General features: G+C 39.7%; 1 protein-coding gene across 1 annotated transcript in view; it reads left to right on the top strand.

Moving 5' to 3' along the window:
* The first annotated feature begins 9982 nt into the window (after window positions 1–9982).
* rab2a (RAB2A, member RAS oncogene family) overlaps window positions 9983–21743 on the top strand; it is a 31643-nt gene continuing 19882 nt past the window's right edge. Inside the window, exon 1 of the mRNA XM_015957271.3 lies at window positions 9983–10201. Within this exon, the coding sequence (XP_015812757.1) occupies window positions 10156–10201 (46 nt within the window). The 5' untranslated portion in view covers window positions 9983–10155. The remainder of the gene's footprint in view (window positions 10202–21743) is intronic.

Genomic DNA, 21743 nt, shown 5'->3' with positions numbered 1-21743 from the left:
GAGTTAAATACATCTCCTCGCATGTAAACTGTCCCACTGTTATTGTGCGCACACAAACTGGCGCTTCCCTGTCCGGTGCATTCTGGGAGTTGTGGTCGGGCTTGTTCAGTGAATTTTCTGTCTTTCAGCATGGTTTATAACACATTCAAAACAACAGCAACTTCACTTTGGCACGCATGTTAATACAGTTGTGTAACTAAGCTGCTAAATGATTGAAACCCATTTTTAATAGATGGGTTTTAAACAGGCTGTAAGCTAACCTTGCAAAACAACGCTATGCTAAGCAGCTTTTATGCCCTTGATGTCACCTGAACAAATTCAAATGCAAGTTTGGCAGTACAACTGAATAATTCTGTTCATCTTACAGCGCACAAATACTATTCTAGTTTCATATCTATGTTCACAACAGCTTGAAATGGCTAACCTAGCTTAGCTCACACAGACGTTAGCGCCTGCTAACACAGAAATAAGGACAGTGTATGAATCTGGCTGTCAGACCTATAAAACGTTTGAAATGGTCAAAAATAATAGCTGTCTCATTATAACCGGAGTGCAAAGCGTGCAGGTTCAACTTTTACTTACTTCAGAGGAAAGATCGCCAGGACGCTGCGCCATCTTTTCCTGCCGTCTCCCGGGTTTGAATCCTTTTTCCAGTCAGACAACCACTCTGCCATCTAGTGGTCATTTCTTTTAACACATTAAGTTTTCATGGATCATAAACACATATATGTCTAAATAAACAAATTTACATTATTAAAAAGTAAATTTAGGTCTATATTTTATAACTATAGAATCCTAAGATACCTTTTTTTCCCACAGAAAAACATCTTGCCCCTTAAATACAAGTTTAGACTACCGGTAAATCCAAAGATTTGATTTTCCAGCTTCAACCCAGCTTTTGAACGCACCATGCACACAAATCAGTCAAGTGAGAAAAGTCTCAAAAGGATTTTTGTAAGTGTAAAATGATCTGTGTGTGATGTAGTTTTGTTTGTGTGTACCACGTGATGTGTGTGTGTGTGTATTCAATGATTTGAATGTTTAGGAGCTGAAGTTACACACGAAAATGTAAACACAAGTTACAAATCAAGAGTTATACACACACAAATCTAGATACACACACATTTAGATACACACAAATCTAGACGCACACACAAATCTTTAGTCACGCACACACAAATATTGATACACACCTAAATTTAGACACACATGCAAAAATCTTTTGAAACTTTTTTCTCCCCATAACATTTCACATTAACTAAATTAACGCGTTATTTTTCACAGCACTAATATATATATATAAATTAAAAACAATTATATAATAATAATAATTATTATTATTATAAAAATTAACAATATATTTATTCTATTCAATTCAAAAATGCTTTATTAATCCCAGAGGGAAATTGATTGCTGTAGTAGCTCAGAATAATAATAATAATCAAGTCATCAAAGAGTTATTGTATATTACAATGGCTGTTGAAAGGAAGGATCTCCAGTAGCGGTCAGTGTTGCAGCGAAACTGAAGAAGCCTGACTGAAGACACTCTTCTGTTGTCGGACAGTCTTGTGAAGAGAATGCTCAGGGTTGTCCATAATTTTCTTGATTCTCTGGAGAATCCTTCTTTGCATTATCTCCTCCAGCGGTTCTGAAACTGCCGAAACTCTGGCTGAGTCCTTGAAAGGGCTTGGAGTTCCTCCATCTTGTTGGCCAGGGATCTCACATTGCCCATTATGATCGATGGAGGAGATGGTTTGTATTTCCTCTTTCTCTGTCTCCGTTTTGCTCCCGCTCTGCATTCACGCTTCTTGCATTTTAGCTCATTTGGGATTCATGGCTTCACTTGAGGTATTATTTCAGCCTTTCCAATGTTAATCAGCCACTCCCGATTGTAAACCAGCTTGTAGCCATGGTTACACATCATAACAAATGCTCAAAAAGTGAAAAAGCTCAAAAATAGCAGTAAAAATCCTCCAAGCTTTAAAAAAAAGCTTGTTTATCAATCTTGTGATTTTATTTTGTGAGTTAAATACATCTCCTCGCATGTAAACTGTCCCACTGTTATTGTGCGCACACATAAAGTGGCGCTTCCCTGTCCGGTACATTCTGGGAGTTGTGGTCGGACGTGTTCAGTGAATTTTCTGTCTTTCAGCATGGTTTATGACACATTCAAAACCACAGCAACTTCACTTTGGCACGCATGTTAATACAGTTGTGTAACTAAGCTGCTAAATGATTGAAAACCATTTTTAATAGATGGATTTTAAACACACTGTAAGCTAACCTTGCAAAACAACGCTATGCTAAGCAGCTTTTATGCCCTTGATGTCACCTGAACAAATTCAAATGCAAGTCTGGCAGTACAACTGAATAATTCTGTTCATCTTACAGCGCACAAATACTATTCTAGTTTCATATCTATGTTCACAACAGCTTGAAATAGCTAACCTAGCTTAGCTCACACAGACGTTAGCGCCTGCTAACACAGAAATAAGGACAGTGTATGAATCTGGCTGTCAGACCTATAAAACGTTTGAAATGGTCAAAAATAATAGCTGTCTCATTATAACCGGAGTGCAAAGCGTGCAGGTTTAGAGGAAAGATCGCCAGGACGCCCCGCCATCTTCGCTTGCCGGGTTTGAATCCTGCTTTTTCCAGTCAGACAACCACTCTGCCATCTAGTGGTCATTTCTTATAACACTTTGACTAAGTTTTCGTGGATCAGAAACACATATATGTCTAAATGAAGAATTTTAGATTATTAAAAAGAAAATATAGGTCTATCTTTTATAACTACAGAATCCTAAGAAAATTCAGAAAAGTCTCAAAAGGATTGTTGTAAGTGTAAACTGATCTGTGTGTGATGTAGTTTTGTCTTGATTTGTGTGTGTGTGTGTGTGTGTGTATTCAATGATTTGTATGTTTAGGAGCTGAAGTTACACACGAAAATTTAAACACAAGTTACAAATCAAGAGTTACACATACACAAATCTAGACGCACACATTTAGATACACATAAATCTACACACACACACACACACAAATTTAGACACACATGCACAAATCTTTTGAAAAAAATTTCTCCCCATAATATAACTTTTCACATTAATTAACTAAAATAACATGTTATTTTTCACAGCACTAATATATTCAATTCAATTCAAATACAAAAATGCTTTATTAATCCCAGAGGGAAATTGATTGCTGTAGTAGCTCAGAATAATAATAATAATCAAGTCATCAAAGAGTTATTGTATATTACAATGGCTGTTGGCAGGAAGGATCTCCAGTAGCGGTCAGTGTTGCAGCGAAACTGAAGAAGCCTCTGACTGAAGACACTCTTCCGTTGTCGGACAGTCTTGTGAAGAGAATGCTCAGGGTTGTCCATAATTTTCTTGATTCTCTGGAGAATCCTTCTTTGCATTATCTCCTCCAGCGGTTCTGAAACTGCCGAAACTCTGGCTGAGTCCTTGAAAGGGCTTGGAGTTCCTCCATCTTGTTGGCCAGTGATCTCACATTGCCCATTACGATCGATGGAGTGTCACGGTGTAGGAGGTGGAGACGGCGGACCATGTGTGGATGAGCTGAGCAGGAGGTAAAAATGCAGGCTTCAGTAAAAGTAAAAAAAAAAAAAGGTTTAATGGCAGGATGGGATGAACAGGAACACCAACAAACAACAACAATGATCTGACAAAGGACAGGGGCAAAACAGGTGGTATAAATACAGAGGGCTAATTAGGGAAACATGGGCAGGTAAACGAGGGACAGGTGAGAACAATAAGGGTAATCATGGCAGGAGAGGAACACAGTCAGGCGGGCAGGGGCAGATCGTGACATGGAGGAGATGGTTTGTATTTCCTCTTTGTCTCCGTTTTGCTCCCGCTCTGCATTCACACTTCTTGCGTGTTAGCTCATTTGGGATTCATGGCTTCACTTGAGGTATTATTTCAGCCTTTCCAATGTTATTCAGCCGCTCCGATTGTTAACCAGCTTGTTGCCATGGTTACACATCATAACAAATGCTCAAAAAGTGAAAAAAGCTCAACAATAGCAGTAAAAATCCTCCAAGCTTCACCAAAAAAAACTTGTTTATCAATCTTGTGATTTTATTTTGTGAGTTAAATACATCTCCTCCCATGTAAACTGTCCCACTGTTATTGTGCACACATAAACTGGCGCTTCCCTGTCCGGTGCATTCTGGGAGTTGTGGTCAGGCTTGTTCAGTGAATTTTCTGTCTTTCAGCATGGTTTATAACACATTCAAAACAACAGCAACTTCACTTTGGCACACATGTTAATACAGTTGTGTAACTATGCTGCTAAATGATTGAAACCCATTTTTAATAGATGGATTTTAAACAGGCTGTAAGCTAACCTTACAAAACAACGCTATGCTAAGCAGCTTTTATGCCCTTGATGTCACCTGAACAAATTCAAATGCAAGTTTGGCAGTACAACTGAATAATTCTGTTCATCTTACAGCGCACAAATACTATTCTAGTTTCATATCTATGTTCACAACTGCTTGAAATGGCTAACCTAGCTTAGCTCACACAGACGTTAGCGCCTGCTAACACAGAAATAAGGACAGTGTATGAATCTGGCTGTCAGACCTATAAAACGTTTGAAATGGTAAAAAATAATAGCTGTCTCATTATAACCGGAGTGCAAAGCGTGCAGGTTCAACTTTTACTTACTTCAGAGGAAAGATAGCCAGGACGCTGCGCCATCTTTTCCTGCCGTCTCCCGGGTTTGAATCCTGCTTTTTCCAGTCAGACAACCACTCTGCCATCTAGTGGTCATTTCTTTTAACACATTAAGTTTTCATGGATCATAAACACATATGTCTAAATAAACAATTTTACATTATAAAAAAGTAAATTTAGGTCTATATTTTATAACTATAGAATCCTAAGATACCTTTTTTTCCCACAGAAAAACATCTTGCCCCTTAAATACAAGTTTAGACTACCGGTAAATCCAAAAATTTTGATTTTCCAGCTTCAACCCAGCTTTTGAACGCACCATGCACACAAATCAGTCAAGTGAGAAAAGTCTCAAAAGGATTTTTGTAAGTGTAAAATGATCTGTGTGTGATGTAGTATTGTTTGTGTGTACCACGTGATGTGTGCGTGTGTGTGTATTCAATGATTTGTATGTTTAGGAGCTGAAGTTACACACGAAAATGTAAACACAAGTTACAAATCAAGAGTTATACACACACAAATCTAGATACAAACACATTTAGATACACACAAATCTAGACGCACACACAAATCTTTAGTCACGCACACACAAATATTGATACACACCTAAATTTAGACACACATGCACAAATCTTTTGAAACTTTTTTCTCCCCATAACATTTCACATTAACTAAATTAACTCGTTATTTTTCACAGCACTAATATATATATAAATTAAAAACAATTATATAATAATAATTATTATTATTATTATAAAAATTAACAATATATTTATTCTATTCAATTCAAAAATGCTTTATTAATCCCAGAGTGAAATTGATTGCTGTAGTAGCTCAGAATAATAATAATAATCAAGTCATCAAAGAGTTATTGTATATATTACAATGGCTGTTGGCAGGAAGGATCTCCAGTAGCGGTCAGTGTTGCAGCGAAACTGAAGAAGCCTCTGACTGAAGACACTCTTCTGTTGTCGACAGTCTTGTGAAGAGAATGCTCAGGGTTGTCCATAATTTTCTTGATTCTCTGGAGAATCCTTCTTTGCATTATCTCCTCCAGCGGTTCTGAAACTGCCGAAACTCTGGCTGAGTCCTCGAAAGGGCTTGGAGTTCCTCCATCTTGTTGGCCAGTGATCTCACATTGCCCATTATGATCGATGGAAGAGATGGTTTGTATTTCCTCTTTCTCTGTCTCCGTTTTGCTCCCGCTCTGCATTCACGCTTCTTGCATTTTAGCTCATTTGGGATTCATGGCTTCACTTGAGGTATTATTTCAGCCTTTCCAATGTTAATCAGCCACTCCCGTTTGTAAACCAGCTTGTTGCCATGGTTACACATCATAACAAATGCTCAAAAAGTGAAAAAGCTCAACAATAGCAGTAAAAATCCTCCAAGCTTTACAAAAAAAACTTGTTTATCAATCTTGTGATTTTATTTTGTGAGTTAAATACATCTCCTCGCATGTAAACTGTCCCACTGTTATTGCGCACACACATAAAGTGGCGCTTCCCTGTCCGGTGCATTCTGGGAGTTGTGGTCGGACTTGTAAAGTGAATTTTCTGTCTTTCAGCATGGTTTATGACACATTCAAAACCACAGCAACCTCACTTTGGAAAGCATGTTAATACAGTTGTGTAACTAAGCTGCTAAATGATTGAAACCCATTTTTAATAGATGGATTTTAAACAGGCTGTAAGCTAACCTTGCAAAACAACGCTATGCTAAGCAGCTTTTATGCCCTTGATGTCACCTGAACAAATTCAAATGCAAGTCTGGCAGTACAACTGAATAATTCTGTTCATCTTACAGCGCACAAATACTATTCTAGTTTCATATCTATGTTCACAGCAGCTTGAAATAGCTAACCTAGCTTAGCTCACACAGACGTTAGCGCCTGCTAACACAGAAATAAGGACAGTGTATGAATCTGGCTGTCAGACCTATAAAACGTTTGAAATGGTCAAGAATAATATCTGTCTCATTATAACCGGAGTGCAAAGCGTGCAGGTTTAGAGGAAAGATCGCCAGGACGCCCCGCCATCTTCGCCTGCCGTCTCCCGGGTTTGAATCCTGCTTTTTCCAGTCAGACAACCACTCTGCCATCTAGTGGTCATTTCTTATAACACTTTGACTAAGTTTTCGTGGATCAGAAACACATATATGTCTAAATGAACAATTTTAGATTATTAAAAAGAAAATTTAGGTCTATCTTTTATAACTACAGAATCCTAAGAAAATTCAGAAAAGTCTCAAAAGGATTGTTGTAAGTGTAAACTGATCTGTGTGTGATGTAGTTTTGTCTTGATTTGTGTGTGTGTGTATTCAATGATTTGTATGTTTAGGAGCTGAAGTTACACACGAAAATTTAAACACAAGTTACAAATCAAGAGTTACACATACACAAATCTAGACGCACACATTTAGATACACATAAATCTAGACACACACACACACAAATTTAGACACACATGCACAAATCTTTTGAAAAAATTTTCTCCCCATAATATAACGTTTCACATTAATTAACTAAAATAACATGTTATTTATCACAGCACTAATATATTCAATTCAATTCAAATACAAAAATGCTTTATTAATCCCAGAGGGAAATTGATTGCTGTAGTAGCTCAGAATAATAATAATAATCAAGTCATCAAAGAGTTATTGTATATTACAATGGCTGTTGGCAGGAAGGATCTCCAGTAGCGGTCAGTGTTGCAGCGAAACTGAAGAAGCCTCTGACTGAAGACACTCTTCCGTTGTCGGACAGTCTTGTGAAGAGAATGCTCAGGGTTGTCCATAATTTTCTTGATTCTCTGGAGAATCCTTCTTTGCATTATCTCCTCCAGCGGTTCTGAAACTGCCGAAACTCTGGCTGAGTCCTTGAAAGGGCTTGGAGTTCCTCCATCTTGTTGGCCAGTGATCTCACATTGCCCATTACGATCGATGGAGTGTCACGGTGTAGGAGGTGGAGACGGCGGACCATGTGTGGATGAGCTGAGCAGGAGGTAAAAATGCAGGCTTCAGTAAAAGTAAAAAAAAAAGGTTTAATGGCAGGATGGGATGAACAGGAACACCAACAAACAACAACAATGATCTGACAAAGGACAGGGGCAAAACAGGTGGTATAAATACAGAGGGCTAATTAGGGAAACATGGGCAGGTAAACGAGGGACAGGTGAGAACAATAAGGGCAATCATGGCAGGAGAAGAACACAGTCAGGCGGGCAGGGGCAGATCGTGACATGGAGGAGATGGTTTGTATTTCCTCTTTGTCTCCGTTTTGCTCCCGCTCTGCATTCACACTTCTTGCGTGTTAGCTCATTTGGGATTCATGGCTTCACTTGAGGTATTATTTCAGCCTTTCCAATGTTATTCAGCCGCTCAGATTGTTAACCAGCTTGTTGCCATGGTTACACATCATAACAAATGCTCAAAAAGTGAAAAAAGCTCAACAATAGCAGTAAAAATCCTCCAAGCTTCACCAAAAAAACTTGTTTATCAATCTTGTGATTTTATTTTGTGAGTTAAATACATCTCCTCGCATGTAAACTGTCCCACTGTTATTGTGCGCACACATAAAGTGGCGCTTCCCTGTCCGGTGCATTCTGGGAGTTGTGGTCGGGCTTGTTCAGTGAATTTTCTGTCTTTCAGCATGGTTTATAACACATTCAAAACAACAGCAACTTCACTTTGGCACGCATGTTAATACAGTTGTGTAACTAAGCTGCTAAATGATTGAAACCCATTTTTAATAGATGGATTTTAAACAGGCTGTAAGCTAACCTTGCAAAACAATGCTATGCTAAGCAGCTTTTATGCCCTTGATGTCACCTGAACAAATTCAAATGCAAGTTTGGCAGTACAACTGAATAATTCTGTTCATCTTACAGCGCACAAATACTATTCTAGTTTCATATCTATGTTCACAACAGCTTGAAATGGCTAACCTAGCTTAGCTCACACAGACGTTAGCGCCTGCTAACACAGAAATAAGGACAGTGTATGAATCTGGCTGTCAGACCTATAAAACGTTTGAAATGGTCAAAAATAATAGCTGTCTCATTATAACCGGAGTGCAAAGCGTGCAGGTTCAACTTTTACTTACTTCAGAGGAAAGATCGCCAGGACGCTGCGCCATCTTTTCCTGCCGTCTCCCGGGTTTGAATCCTTTTTCCAGTCAGACAACCACTCTGCCATCTAGTGGTCATTTCTTTTAACACATTAAGTTTTCATGGATCATAAACACATATATGTCTAAATAAACAATTTTACATTATTAAAAAGTAAATTTAGGTCTATATTTTATAACTACAGAATCCTGGGTTGTTGTAATTGTATATATGTGTGTGTCTATGGTGTGTGTGTATTTATATATATGTTTAATGTGTGCGTGTGCGTGTGCGTGTGTGTGTTATTTACATGAGTGCTCCAGCCTGCCGGCTTCATATACAATATATGTCCTAGAGCTGGTGAGCAGATTGATTATAAAAGCCAGCAACACAGGAGCTACAACCAGAGGAGTAGCCAACAGAGACTGTAAAACACCAAAATACAAAACATCATTTGGTCAATCCTCGTTCTCATTTAAAGAACCTCAGATCTGGAACAATCTACCATCAACAAAAAAACTGTGACACTTTACAACTTTTAACTCCCAGGCAAAAAAGTGGCTGAAACAAACTCAAACTTGTAAGCACTGATGTTTCTTAGTCAAACTAATTTATCTGCTTTGTGTGTGTGTGTGTGTGTGTGTGTGTGTGTGCGTGCGTGCGTGCGTGCGTGTGTGTGTGCGTGCGTGCGTGCGTGTGTGTGTGTGTGTGTGTGTGTGTGTGTGTGTGTGTGTGTGTGTGTGTGTGTGTGTGAGAGAGAGAGAGAGAGAGAGAGAGAGAGAGAGAGAGAGAGATGACAAATGTTATAAATGATGTTATTTTGATTATATCTAAAAGTCAAACCAAGGACTAGGTTTGCAAATTAGCCTCTGGCTAGAAAACCTCTGTACAAAGCAAAGCAACGGTTGCATTGCCATTACATGCAACAATTGTCTCTTGTGCTGTCCTTGTTCAAGAAAGCAAATAAATAAAATAAAGAATATTTTTGCATGGATTGAACCTATGCGTCAATAGATCAAAATGTACTTTTTTAAGACACAGCGAAATCTGTGCAATGACGACAGAGCCAGTAGTTAGCACTCTAATATTCATTTCCACATCTGTCATTGTAATGAAATACACCTTTGAGTTTTCGAGCTGAACATGAACGCATCATTCTGTAGCGTGGCGGGGGCGGACCGTATGACGTTGAGCCGAGACTCTTGCTGTTTATTGTTCCTTCCTGAGAACCGACACAGAAAAACAGGCTAACGAGCTGTCAGACACTCTTCTTAGACGGTTCGCACTTGGTTTTACGAAGGTGTAACGGTTGAGACAGCTGACTGCAAACCCTAGAGGCCATGGCGTATGCATATCTCTTCAAATACATCATCATCGGGGACACGGGTAAGCTGCAGTTAGCGTTTAGCTAGTATTTAGCTGCTAGCGGCGTATTTCCGCAGTGTTGGATAGTCCAATGACGTGGGAAAAGCAGAGACGCAAGGGGTGGGATGACAGCTCTAATTCTTCCCCAATAAGTTACCTGTTTACTTCAAAAATTCTCACTGGCGGTATCAGAACAGTAAAAGAGGAGTTCAGTCACGATTTTTCCCGTCCACACTATAATGTAGCCGTTGTGGACATACTGTTAGATGTTTTGGCCTTTTGTCCATTGACGTGTAGGGTGGGGGTGTTAGCCTCAGCTTGCTAACCAAACCAGTCAATGTCCACCCAACACCTGTCACGACATCAAATTAACATCCTAATCTGTGTCCATACATACAGGCCTCAAAAGCATGTTTGCGTTATAGAGCCACCCATCGTCAATAACACTGTTACCATTAGCTTAGCTTTAGGCCTAAAGCCTCGGATGTAGCCTGAAATGGCGTAGAAATCTCAGACTTGATCCAATGTCTCCTGTTAACACGACGTTTATATTTTACGAGGCTGTGTGAATTTGTAAGGTGTTGTTTCCTAAACATGTCCAGTGATTAAGAGATAATAGCCTCAATTCACTTTTACTAGGATGCTCTGATGAGGGGCCTGTTGAGTTAACTTGCGGGATGACAGCAGGTGCATTACAAATACCGCTGTTTTATTAAGATGTAGCATCATTGTCAGACTAGCTGACTGGTTTGATGGCAGTAAAGTAAAACAAAAGGGCTCAGGATCATTCACATCAAAGAAATTGGAGATATTCCGTCTAAAGCAGTCAATTTTACTTTTTAATATTTTATATTTTATATATATATATAATAGGGTCTCTAATGACCTTCTGACTCACGGTGATGCAGGGGACTGTTCTGTTCTGGTCCTGCTGGACCTGACTGCAGCCTTTGACACCGTTGACCATCACCTGCTAGTGGAGAGGCTGAGAGACTGGGTAGGCCTATCAGGAACTGCTCTGGAGTGGATCTCCTCTTATCTTTCTGAGCGCTCCTTTTCTGTGGCCGTCTCCAAGTTTAGGTCCTCCACCACCTCTCTTACCCATGGTGTCCCACAAGGTTCTGTGCTTGGGCCTCTGCTCTTCCTCCTCTATCTGCTTCCTCTTTAGCACATCCTGAGCTTCTTCAAAGGAGTCTCCTACCATCTTTATGCAGATGACATCCAACTGTACATCTCCTTTAAGTCCCATGAGATGTCTAAGCTGCAGCTGTTACACACCTGCTTAGACTCTATCAAAACCTGGATATGGGAGCTTTCTACAGCTGAATGAAGATAAGACTGAGATCCTCATCTGTGCCCCAGACAAGCTGGTTCCCAAAGTCAGAGACTCTTCCTTCTTCCATCTCAGGAACATTGCTAAGCTGAGTCCCATTCTGTCCCGATCTGAATTTGAGACAGTTATACACACCTTCATCTCCTCACGCTTAGACTTCTGTAACTCTATTTTCACGTGTCTGAGAAGAACCTCCCTCAACCGTCTGCAGGTGGTTCAGAATGCTTGTGCTCGGCTTCTGACCAAGTCCTCCAAACACACCCACATCACCCCGCTTCTCCTCCAGCTTCACTGGCTGCCAGTCAACTTCAGGGTTCATTTCAAGATCCTGGTTCTGGTCTATAGGGCCTTACATGGACAAGCACCATCGTACATTGGTGATATTCTTAGTCCCTACACCCCCAGCAGGTCCCTGAGGTCCAGTGATCAAAGCCTACTGGTTGTGCAGCGCACCAGGCTAAAGACCAAAGGTGACAGATCATTTGCTGCTGTGGCCCCAGACTCTGGAACTCTCTCCCCCTGAGCCTGAGATCAGTGGACTCAGTGGTCTCCTTTAAAAAGCAGCTGAAGACTCACTTGTTCAAGCTGGCTTTTGTATGACCTTCTTCACCACTCTCTCTTTATTCTGCTCTCCCCACCTATTCCACCTTCCTCAGGATCCACTGATTTCCCTCTTTCCTATTCACTCTCTCTCTTTACATTTTTTTAATCACAATTGTCTATTATTTGCTAATTTTAAATATATTTTTAACCATTTTCTAAATTCTTTTTTATATTTTTACATTTTTTGTTTTTGTGAAGCGCCTCGTGACTTTTATCTTGAGAGACGCTATAGAAATGATACTTTCTTTTTCTTCTTCTTTTTCAATGAGGGCACCGATTAGACCAGTGATTATGTAGAAAATAATAAAATTGTAAAAGTTATACATCTAGAGGGAAGATTTCTCTCCCTGCTTTCTCTCACACAAATGTAAAACCATTGTAGGTCATTAATTAACCCCTTTGGTGGGCTGCATATTTATTACAGGCATCTTGCAAAACAGGATCATGTTGGGGATGTTGTTTATTTCTAGTACTGAATGTTGTGTTGAGCTGTAGCCAGGCTCCTAGCTTGGTTACAAGTATGTTTGTGCCACATACTCTCAGTTCTTATTAGGAGTGTAACGGTACACTAAACTTGTATTCGGTTCAGTTCAGTGTTTTGAAGGGCTCGGCTTGATTAATTTTCGGTACATTATTATTAGATGTATTTATTTATTTAATATCTGAAGCTGCTCCTATAGTGAGCAGAACCAGGTGTCATCACAGGCTGCTAATCTAGCATGATGTATGTAATTATTTCACAGGTTATTTGCGCCACAGACATATATACATAGATGTCTCGTGGACTGACGCTGTCTATTGGAGATGCCGTAATGGCCGACCGCCTTAGATAGATTAGCCCCCAGTGCATTCATTTGTACTGAGGAAGGGGCTTACCCAACAAAAAAACATGTTTTATCAAGCTTTTTCACAAAATCAAACACAAGATATGGCATTCTAATTAAAATATAATAAAATTAAATATAAATATTAAATATAAAATCCTATCAGGTAGTCTAGAAAAGTCACTAGTAATCCCACGTGATCTGTTTTCAATTGTATGCTGGTTGTAACTGTAGGCTGCACAGAAAGGGGCATAGTTGCTCACTCTGCATTGACTTTGGAAAGTGAGGAGACCCATCCAACATGGCGGCGGCGACGCTGTTACACTCTCCAGCGCCCAATGGGGCATCTACATATTCATGCCTATGATTTGCGCAGCTCACTCATACAGACGAGTGTTGTGTTTGACGTGTTTTATTTCTTAAAAACTCACCTCACACCGCCTAGTATTTCTTCTTTAAAACTCGTGTTAAATAATGAGCGTCATCCGCAACATATGTTTCATTGTAGGATGAAAATTTTACATCAGTTGTCACAGCGGAAAAGTTCAGCAGACATGTTTGTTTACATGTTTGCCGCTGCGTGCCTGCACACTGAGAGAAGGGAGGGTGAGGCGACACGATGCTCAGTCTCTACCATCGACATATATATATATACGGTCGCTACACAGACTCCACAGTAGCAGCGATAGCCAGTTGGTATGATCTGCTTTGAAACACGTTGATCAGAATTTGCAGATCACATTTTTTAAATGGAGACCGGGCGCATGCAGCCATCATGCGTCACTCAGTACAGCGTCCGTGCGGAAACGCCAAGAAACTTTTATCCGCTGCACTTAAGGCACACAAATGTGTAAAAATTTCATTATTTAATGGAAAAAATACACCTAAACAGTACGCAAGTGGACCGAACTGCCTGAACCGAAACGGTTCAAATAACCCTCGTGAACCGTTACACCCCTAGTTCTTATGATTATGTCAACATAAGTGGGTTTCCTTAACCAGGTGATTTGTGGATAACACTTTAAAAGCATTTCTTGATGCAAATTAAGGGGTTGGTAAATCTCATCTGTGTGTTTCTGTGTCTTGTTTTGTACGGATTTAATTCACCCGACACACACACTTAAAATGTGGGTGATGATCTGTGTTTATTTTTATTTAATCACACGCTAGTTATTAAACCTGTTTCAAGGGAGTTGATCTATAGCTGATCTACTGATTCAAACCAAATCTTATGCCGTAAGGTGAAGCATTTGTACTTAATTCAGAGATTGTTGAAAACTTTTGTAAAACGTTCAGGCTCTTTCAGTTTTGTCGTTACACGTGCCGTACAGCCAGTTAGTTGTCCAACAGGACTAGAGATGTTTGTCGAATTCCACCATTTCATTCCTACAAATATCTCAAAGCAAAAACTTGGAGAATGTGTAACGACTTATTGTCGGTCTGCTTTGAGATTTTATGCAGGAAACAACCCAAAATATATTTTTAGATCAAATGTTGAATAAAAGTTCATTCGGGTGGCTCTGCTTTGGTTCTTTTAAGCTATCACAGTTCCAAGTTGCTCCTGTTTAATGAATTGTTTTAATTTTTAGTTAAGAAGTTGCTAATTTTTAATTAACTCTGCAACATAGTTATCTGTCCAGAGTTGTGGGTGTGTCGCTGACATTTTCAAAAATTAATATTAGGTCAGGTATAGGAAACGGCTTTAGTGTTTGATGATGTATAACACTGTGAGTATGCAGGGTCACCCCCGGTCACGTGTCCTCCTAATTGTTTATTATCAGTAAATACATAATTGGAGAAACCTGTTTTGCTTCCATCTAGAGCTGAAACGATTCCTCGAGTACCTCGAATAATTCGAGTACAAAAAATCCTCGAGTCAAATTCTCTGCCTCGAGGCTTCGTTTAATTCATGTTTAATTAATTCATGGCTTTGCTTATATTCGGCAGACACTGTGTGACTTTTTCATTTGTAGCACTTGGTTTCAGCTCACACCGTATGTCTGGTAGCAACACGTCGGTCTTAAAATGTGCTAAAAATAGCAGTTTTTACAACACATCAGACTTTTTATTGTGTTGTTGTTGATGTCTGTTGTCCCTCAGGATTGCTGCAGGAGAACACAGGTATTTATGAGAGTGGCGGAGGAAAACGAAAGAAAGTAAATAGATGTTTTATGATCAGTATAATTTGACATAACCACGGCAAACATGCTTTCGACAATCCTTGTTAGTGTGAGACAAAAAGTGTAGAAATTAAAACGGACGTGTGTTAATAGGGAAACAGCTGGCGAGCCATGCTTGCGCATGCGCCATGAGCAGTTCTGGTGCTGTTAGGGCCGCAGCCGCTCGCATTTGTTTACTGTAAAGTAAAGTTGAAGTGCTGAAGTTTTGAAAACTAATTTTGAATAAACCTTGAAGAATAACTGGCAATTGCTTGCTCATTTCAAGAGGTCTTTTATATTTTATAACATGCTATTTGATATAAGGGTTTACGAACGCAAAAGTAATTTAGAGTACTCGATTAATCGATAAAAGATTCGATAGAGTACTCGATTACAAAAATATTCGATAGCTGCAGCCCTACTTCCATCCAGTGTGGAGAGGGTTGGACTTTGCTCTGTTGTGTAAGGAAGCAGCTGGGACGTACAGGTACAAATGACTTTAGACTGACCTGTTCTCAGTCTTTACAGAACATACACTTAAATCTGAGTTCTGTTCTTAATTGGATGAAGGACCTTAAACCAGAGAGGCGCTTGGCATAAAGAAAATCATAATCTGAGTTTAAATGCTCTAAACAGCTGCTGTCCAGTGGAACTCTTTCTAAAATATTAAGAGTTTTAACCCCAGCCATAACACAACACCCAGAGCATTTATGCAAAATGTAAAAGTTCAAAGCAATTATTTTTGTTTGCCTACACATTAAATGTCACTATTTTGGAGAAAAAACTGTGCCAGAGAGATGCAGCTGAATTAGATCATGTGTGTAAAAAGCAGTTTTTATTCTGTTAGGATTCCATTCTTACTTGACTCTAAATGGTGCTTATGATCATAAGATTGGTTCAACCTAACCGGACATGTACCACATGGATGATAAACCAACAGGAATTTGAACCAAGTTTGGTCACATGGTGTGTGGTTTCTAATGAGTCAGCACATAATCTGAGTAGTGTGTGAGTTGGAGATGAAATGCAGCATCGAATTTATCTTTAATGTTTCAAGTTTCTTATTAAAAGTGCTTATGATCTGATAAGTGATTTAACATTTATTTTGTTTATTTAGATTCATGCATTTCAACATTAGCTATGTTTACATGTGCCAGTTTTTACCTTTCTTATTCAAAATGATCTGAAATCCCAAATCTCTGTTTACATGGACACTAACTAAAATGATCTGATCATGCTTTGAGTCTACATGCGTCACTAAATTAAATAGGTTGAGCATGCGCAGACTTGTCTTTCCTGGAAAAAAAAAACTATAAACAAACAACATCTTGTTCGCTCATCTTTACCTTCAGATTTTATTTTCTTATTCTCTAGCTTTGTTCATTGATTTAAGTTTTTTCCCCCATTATAGACCTTCTTCACATTTTTACCTGTATACTTTTGTTTTTACTGATCGCTTTAACCAAGCTACAAGCTCAGTAGTGCGTGATGCTACTGCTCCTCTGCCACAGGAGAGGAGAGCAAGATAAATTCTGTTTACCTCCTGCCATGTTTTCAACTTGTCTTGAGCAAAGGTGGAAAGATGTCAAGCTGAAGTTGCACACATGCTTAGTCGGCATTATTTCACTCCAACAATCTAAATGGGTGTGTACATGGACGTCAAATCGGAAAGAACCACCTCTCTGTATCTGAAATAAATTTCATTCCGATTGGGCTGTATCGGATCAGAATATTCTGACTGACATGTTTACAGGAAGAATTTTTGATATGATAGGGAATTCATTCCAATTACTTGTGCCCATGTACAGTGGGGCAAAAAGGTATTTAGTCAGCCACCGATTGTGCAAGTTCTCCCACTTAAAATGATGACAGAGGTCAGTAATTTTCATCATAGGTACACTTCAACTGTGAGAGACAGAATGTGGAAAAAAAAATCCATGAATTCACATGGCAGGATTTTTAAAGAATTTATTTGTAAATCACGGTGGAAAATAAGTTTTTGGTCACTTCAAACAAGGAAAATCTCTGGCTCCCACAGACCTGTAACGTCTTCTTTAAGAAGCTTTTCTGTCCTCCACTTGTTACCTGTATTAATGGCACCTGTTTGAACACATTATCTGTATGAAAGACACCTGTCCACAGCCTCAAACAGTCAGACTCCAAACTCCACTATGGCCAAGACCAAAGAGCTTTCGAAGGACACCCGGAAAAGAATTGTAGACCTGCACCAGACTGGGAAGAGTGACAGAGAGCACATGGATGATACAGCAGAGGACTGGGAGAATGTCATGTGGTCAGATGAAACCAAAGTAGAACTTTTTGGTATGAACTCAACTCGTCGTGTTTGGAGGAAGAAGAATACTGAGTTACATCCCAAGAACACCATACCTACTGTGAAGCATGGGGGTGGGAACATCATGCTTTGGGCTGTTTTTCTGCTAAGGGGACAGGACGACTGATCCGTGTTAAGGAAAGAATGAATGGGGCCATGTATCGTGAGATTCTGAGCCAAAACCTCCTTCCATCAGTGAGAGCTTTGAAGATGAAACGTGGCTGGGTCTTCCAACACGACAATGATCCCAAACACACCGCCCGGGCAACAAAGGAGTGGCTCCGTAAGAAGCATTTGAAAGTCCTGGAGTGGCCTAGCCAGTCTCCAGACCTCAACCCCATAGAAAATCTGTGGAGGGAGTTGAAAGTCTGTGTTGCTCGGCGACAGCCCCAAAACATCACTGCTTTCGAGAAGATCTGCATGGAGGAATGGGCCAAAATACCAGCTACTGTGTGTGCAAACCTGGTAAAGACCTATAGTAATCGTTTGATCTCTGTTATTGCCAACAAAGGTTATGTTACAAAGTATTGAGTTGAATTTTTGTTATTGACCAAATACTTATTTTCCACCCTAATTTACAAATAAATTCTTTAAAAATCCTGCCATGTGAATTAATGGATTTTTTTCACATTCTGTCTCTCACAGTTGAAGTGTACCTATGATGAAAATTACTGACCTCTGTCATCATTTTAAGTGGGAGAACTTAAACAATCGGTGGCTGACTAAATACTTTTTTGCCCCACTGTAAACCTAGCTATTGATTATGGTGCACAGATTTATTAGCCTCCCAAAACAGGATTACCTCAAACCTTTTGGGTTAAATGTCAAATAACTCAAGAGGTTTTAGATTGAAAGATTTTCTTCACTCATAGCTTCTGAAAATGTCTTTATGACCTTTTGTTTCATCAAACGCTGCCAAGGTACCTCCTCCGATGTGTGAGGACAGTTGATGATCAGGACAGGCGTCACGCTGGACTCCTCAGCAGGGATTGTGGTACAATCTGCTGACCTTGCTAAGCTTCAGGTTACTGCTGTATATGTGCAGTGAGGACTTGCACACCTTCAGAAAAGAGCCTCTGAGTGATGTTCTCAGTTATCAGATGGATTTTTACTAACTTCCTAGTCATTAATGATGCTGATGAAAGTAATTTAAAGCTCTTCAGCCTCATTCAATTCTATTCGGTTTATTTTTTAATAGCACCAAATCATGACAAGAAACCGTCTCAAAATACTTCACAAAGTAAACATTCCAATACAGGTCAGTTCATTAAGCCGATCAGTAAAAAGTTTCCTGTACAAGGAACCCAGCAGATTGCATCTTTACAGCAATCCTCATACTAAGCAAGCATGTAGTGACAGTGGAGAGGAAAACTCCCTTTTAACAGGAAGAAGCCTCCAGAGGATCCACCATGACTCACGGGATCGAAAAGATTGAGCAGACACACACACACACACACACACACACACACACACACACACACACACACACACACACACACACACACACACGTCTGTCTGTCTTTCTATCATAGTGAGGACCCTCCATTGACTTCCATTTATTTTTGGGATTTCACAATGCCTAACCCATACCCTAACCATAACTAATGCTGATCTATTCCTAACCTTAACCTTAACTAAAACTTAATTCACAGTTCACACCAGATCTTAACTGGTATAGTAAGCTTCTGGTAAGCTTCTAAATAAAGTGAGGACCAAAAAATGTCCTCACTTTGAAAAATGTCCTCACATTGTAGGGAAAATGGTCAAAATTGTCCCCAGTATGTAGTATTGTCAAGAACACACACACACACACACACACACACACACACAACATATAACAAGTAGTGTTTCTATGGTTACATTGTGATTTCTTAGTAAATATTCTATTTGGCGAGAGATAAACTTTATTGTATTTATCCTAGTGAATCTATAATTAAACGGGTAAACTAGTAGTAGCACATTCAATGTCAAAGAAAGTAAAATGTTCTTATCAGGAGAGGGAGAATGTTTAAGGGGTTAGCAGGAGTGTGCTAGCTGATCGCCGCCTCCATGAGGCTACCACAGCTCAGCAGAACACCATTGTAGCTTCTTCTAGGGAGAAAAACACTTAGAGAAAAAAATTAAGTTAATAGTTGAAATAGCAGAAAATAATGCAGTTAATGGAGAAATTGTAGAAGAAAGTAGTCGAGTGTGGAAAGTGGTCAGTGTGTCTTCCAGCAGTCTAAAGCCTAATTTTTACTTCTCCTTCTGCGTTGGGACGGTCGGACGCAAGCAACGCCATTATTCGTCCTTGTGAGGGCTCTCCAGCAGGCACGCAAGGACGGACAAAATCGAGCTCTCTCTCTTTTTAATTTATTTTTTTCCCATTCAAAGTGTAATATAAAAACAAACAAAACATAAAACCCTAACCCACACCAAACAATGTGAATGAAAAGGGGCAGAAGGAAGAAATCTTATATTATCTGCCCCTGTTTACAAACCAGGCGTTTTAATAATACTTCCATACAATTCTCAAGAAACAACAAAACAAAATAAAACACTAATTCATCTTACTTTATTCTTCTAATTTACAGACCTAATCAGACACTGTCTGAATTTAGATTTTTATAATTCTGTAATACACTTGATTTGATCAATTTTCAAAATATATTTAGTGACTTTGATTCTTTTCTAAACATCCATCTGTCGAGACGGAGAACACAAGCTTGTGATTGGTCAGGACGCTGCTGTCGTCTACTGCACCACCATTGTGCCCTCAAAAACATAAAGAGCCAAGGATATCTAGAGGCAGACACGGGGCAGATTGAAGAATACCTCGCAGGAAAAATTCTAAAAATATGAACGTGTTGTTCCCCCGCGACTGGAGGAGTGAAAAGATGCACAGCAAGCGTTTTATTCGTGGATGGAAATTATGGGAAACGTGGGGCGAGCACTTGAAGAGGTGGACGGAAATTATGGGAAACGTGGGGCGAGCACATGAAGAGGTGGAGGAGAATGAGAGACAATTCTGTCCATGTTGAAAAGTAACTAAAATGCAAAAAACACAACATAAACATGCTGTCTTGGATCGGATACATGACAGGATACCACAGAACAGCGCTACGCCCTCTGTTGTCCTGGTGGGGAATTGCTTTGCAACACTCCCCAGGAGACGAAGAAGTATGAGGGCAAATTGTCTCCGACCGTGCGTCTGTGCGTGCCCGTCTCTCCCTCGTGGAGCTGACGAAGAAGTATGAATTAGGCTTAAGCCTATAGCAACATAACCACTGAGATAACGCTGGATAACCTAGCCTTTTAGATGGAGGCATGTTGGAGACAGGGCAAGGGAGAGCCGTCTTTACCGACTGTATTCCCCATGGTACACCACCTCCCTCTACTCCCCCACTCATTAAGCTAAGCATATTGTCGTCAGTGCGAGGAAAAAAATAGAGGAGCAGTTCCTCGTAATAATGACAGTTTCTGTCATAATGTGATATAAATTTTGTTTTAATGAGAAACTTTCTCATAACGTGTCTAATATTATTTATTAACGAGATAGGACATAATGGTAAAATGGTGACTGTATTTTGGCCTTGCACACCAAATGAACGGGGCCATTATACCAATTCGTGATGTGTAAATTTTAGCAAGTACATCAACAGCAGTTCCACAACAACGGGGGAAAACCGCTCAACAACGATGCTTAATTCAATTGGCATATTAAACTTGCTAGCTCTCTTTTCTGTCGGCTCAGCTATGGACACCCCTGTTGCCAACGCAACAGACGGACAGCTTTTCATTCCCAAAAGTTTTTTAATCCAGCCATTCCACTGGACGCGTAATCGTCATGTAACATAATACACACTGTGTACTCGCGAGCTTCCAACCAGGAGTGTTTCAGGCTCGAAACAGGGCAAAAGCGTTCCCCACAGCTGGTCCTGCAAGGTCACGTAATAACAGGAGAATTTGAAAACCTCGCATGATTTTAGAAGTTCACTTGATGGCAAACTAGGAGAAAGATGGTGTCATGTATCCAAAAAGGTCTCTGGTTTATTTTCTGTTCTGTTTACCTCGGCTACTGAGTGTTTCACATGAAATTAGGTACATTTTTACTACTTACACAACTGGAAATTGGCACATGAATTTTATTTTCAAAGTTTCCAGATGCTTTACACTACTTTTATGTTTGACTTCCTGTCTGACCCGATCAGACCTGCATAGTTAGACAAGAAGCATATAGTGTAAAAATTAGACTAAAACATAAGCAATGTGGCCCTACGCTTCTGGGTCGCGCTGCTTCGAGGCCGGTGGAAAGGCACCCGTCCATTATAAC

Source organism: Nothobranchius furzeri, chromosome 11, assembly GCF_043380555.1.
Source record: "Nothobranchius furzeri strain GRZ-AD chromosome 11, NfurGRZ-RIMD1, whole genome shotgun sequence".
Lineage (NCBI taxonomy): Eukaryota > Metazoa > Chordata > Actinopteri > Cyprinodontiformes > Nothobranchiidae > Nothobranchius > Nothobranchius furzeri.
This window is presented reverse-complemented; position numbering and strand designations above follow the sequence as displayed.